Consider the following 258-nt stretch of genomic DNA (forward strand, 5'->3'; position numbering starts at 1 on the left):
GAGAGAGAGAGATAGGTAGTAGAGAGTTCCAAGTATACGTCTACTACATAGGCCCTAGATCTGTGTATAGAGTGTATATGTATGTACAGTTGGGTCTAGTGTTAATAGAATGTGTAGTAGACATGTAGACATTAGAGACACATCATGTCTACTTGCTGGCTGGACATGGTGCTGTTGTTTCAATAGACCTAGATCCATCTAGATCTAGCTAAGAGAATCTAGAGAACTATTTTGATTGAAAAAGAATGAAAAGAAAAA

The 258-nt window shown here is 37.2% G+C and overlaps 1 protein-coding gene across 1 annotated transcript; it reads left to right on the forward strand.

The window, feature by feature from the left end:
• Positions 1 to 243, forward strand: CSUI_005390 (uncharacterized protein; the record flags this gene model as incomplete). Its single annotated transcript, XM_068065566.1, has 1 exon — positions 1 to 243. A coding segment is annotated over one exon (126 nt), but the record flags the coding sequence as incomplete, so codon positions are not given.
• Between the last annotated feature and the right edge of the window lie 15 nt (positions 244 to 258).

Source organism: Cystoisospora suis (assembly GCF_002600585.1).
Source record: "Cystoisospora suis strain Wien I chromosome Unknown contig_2609, whole genome shotgun sequence".
NCBI lineage: Eukaryota > Apicomplexa > Conoidasida > Eucoccidiorida > Sarcocystidae > Cystoisospora > Cystoisospora suis.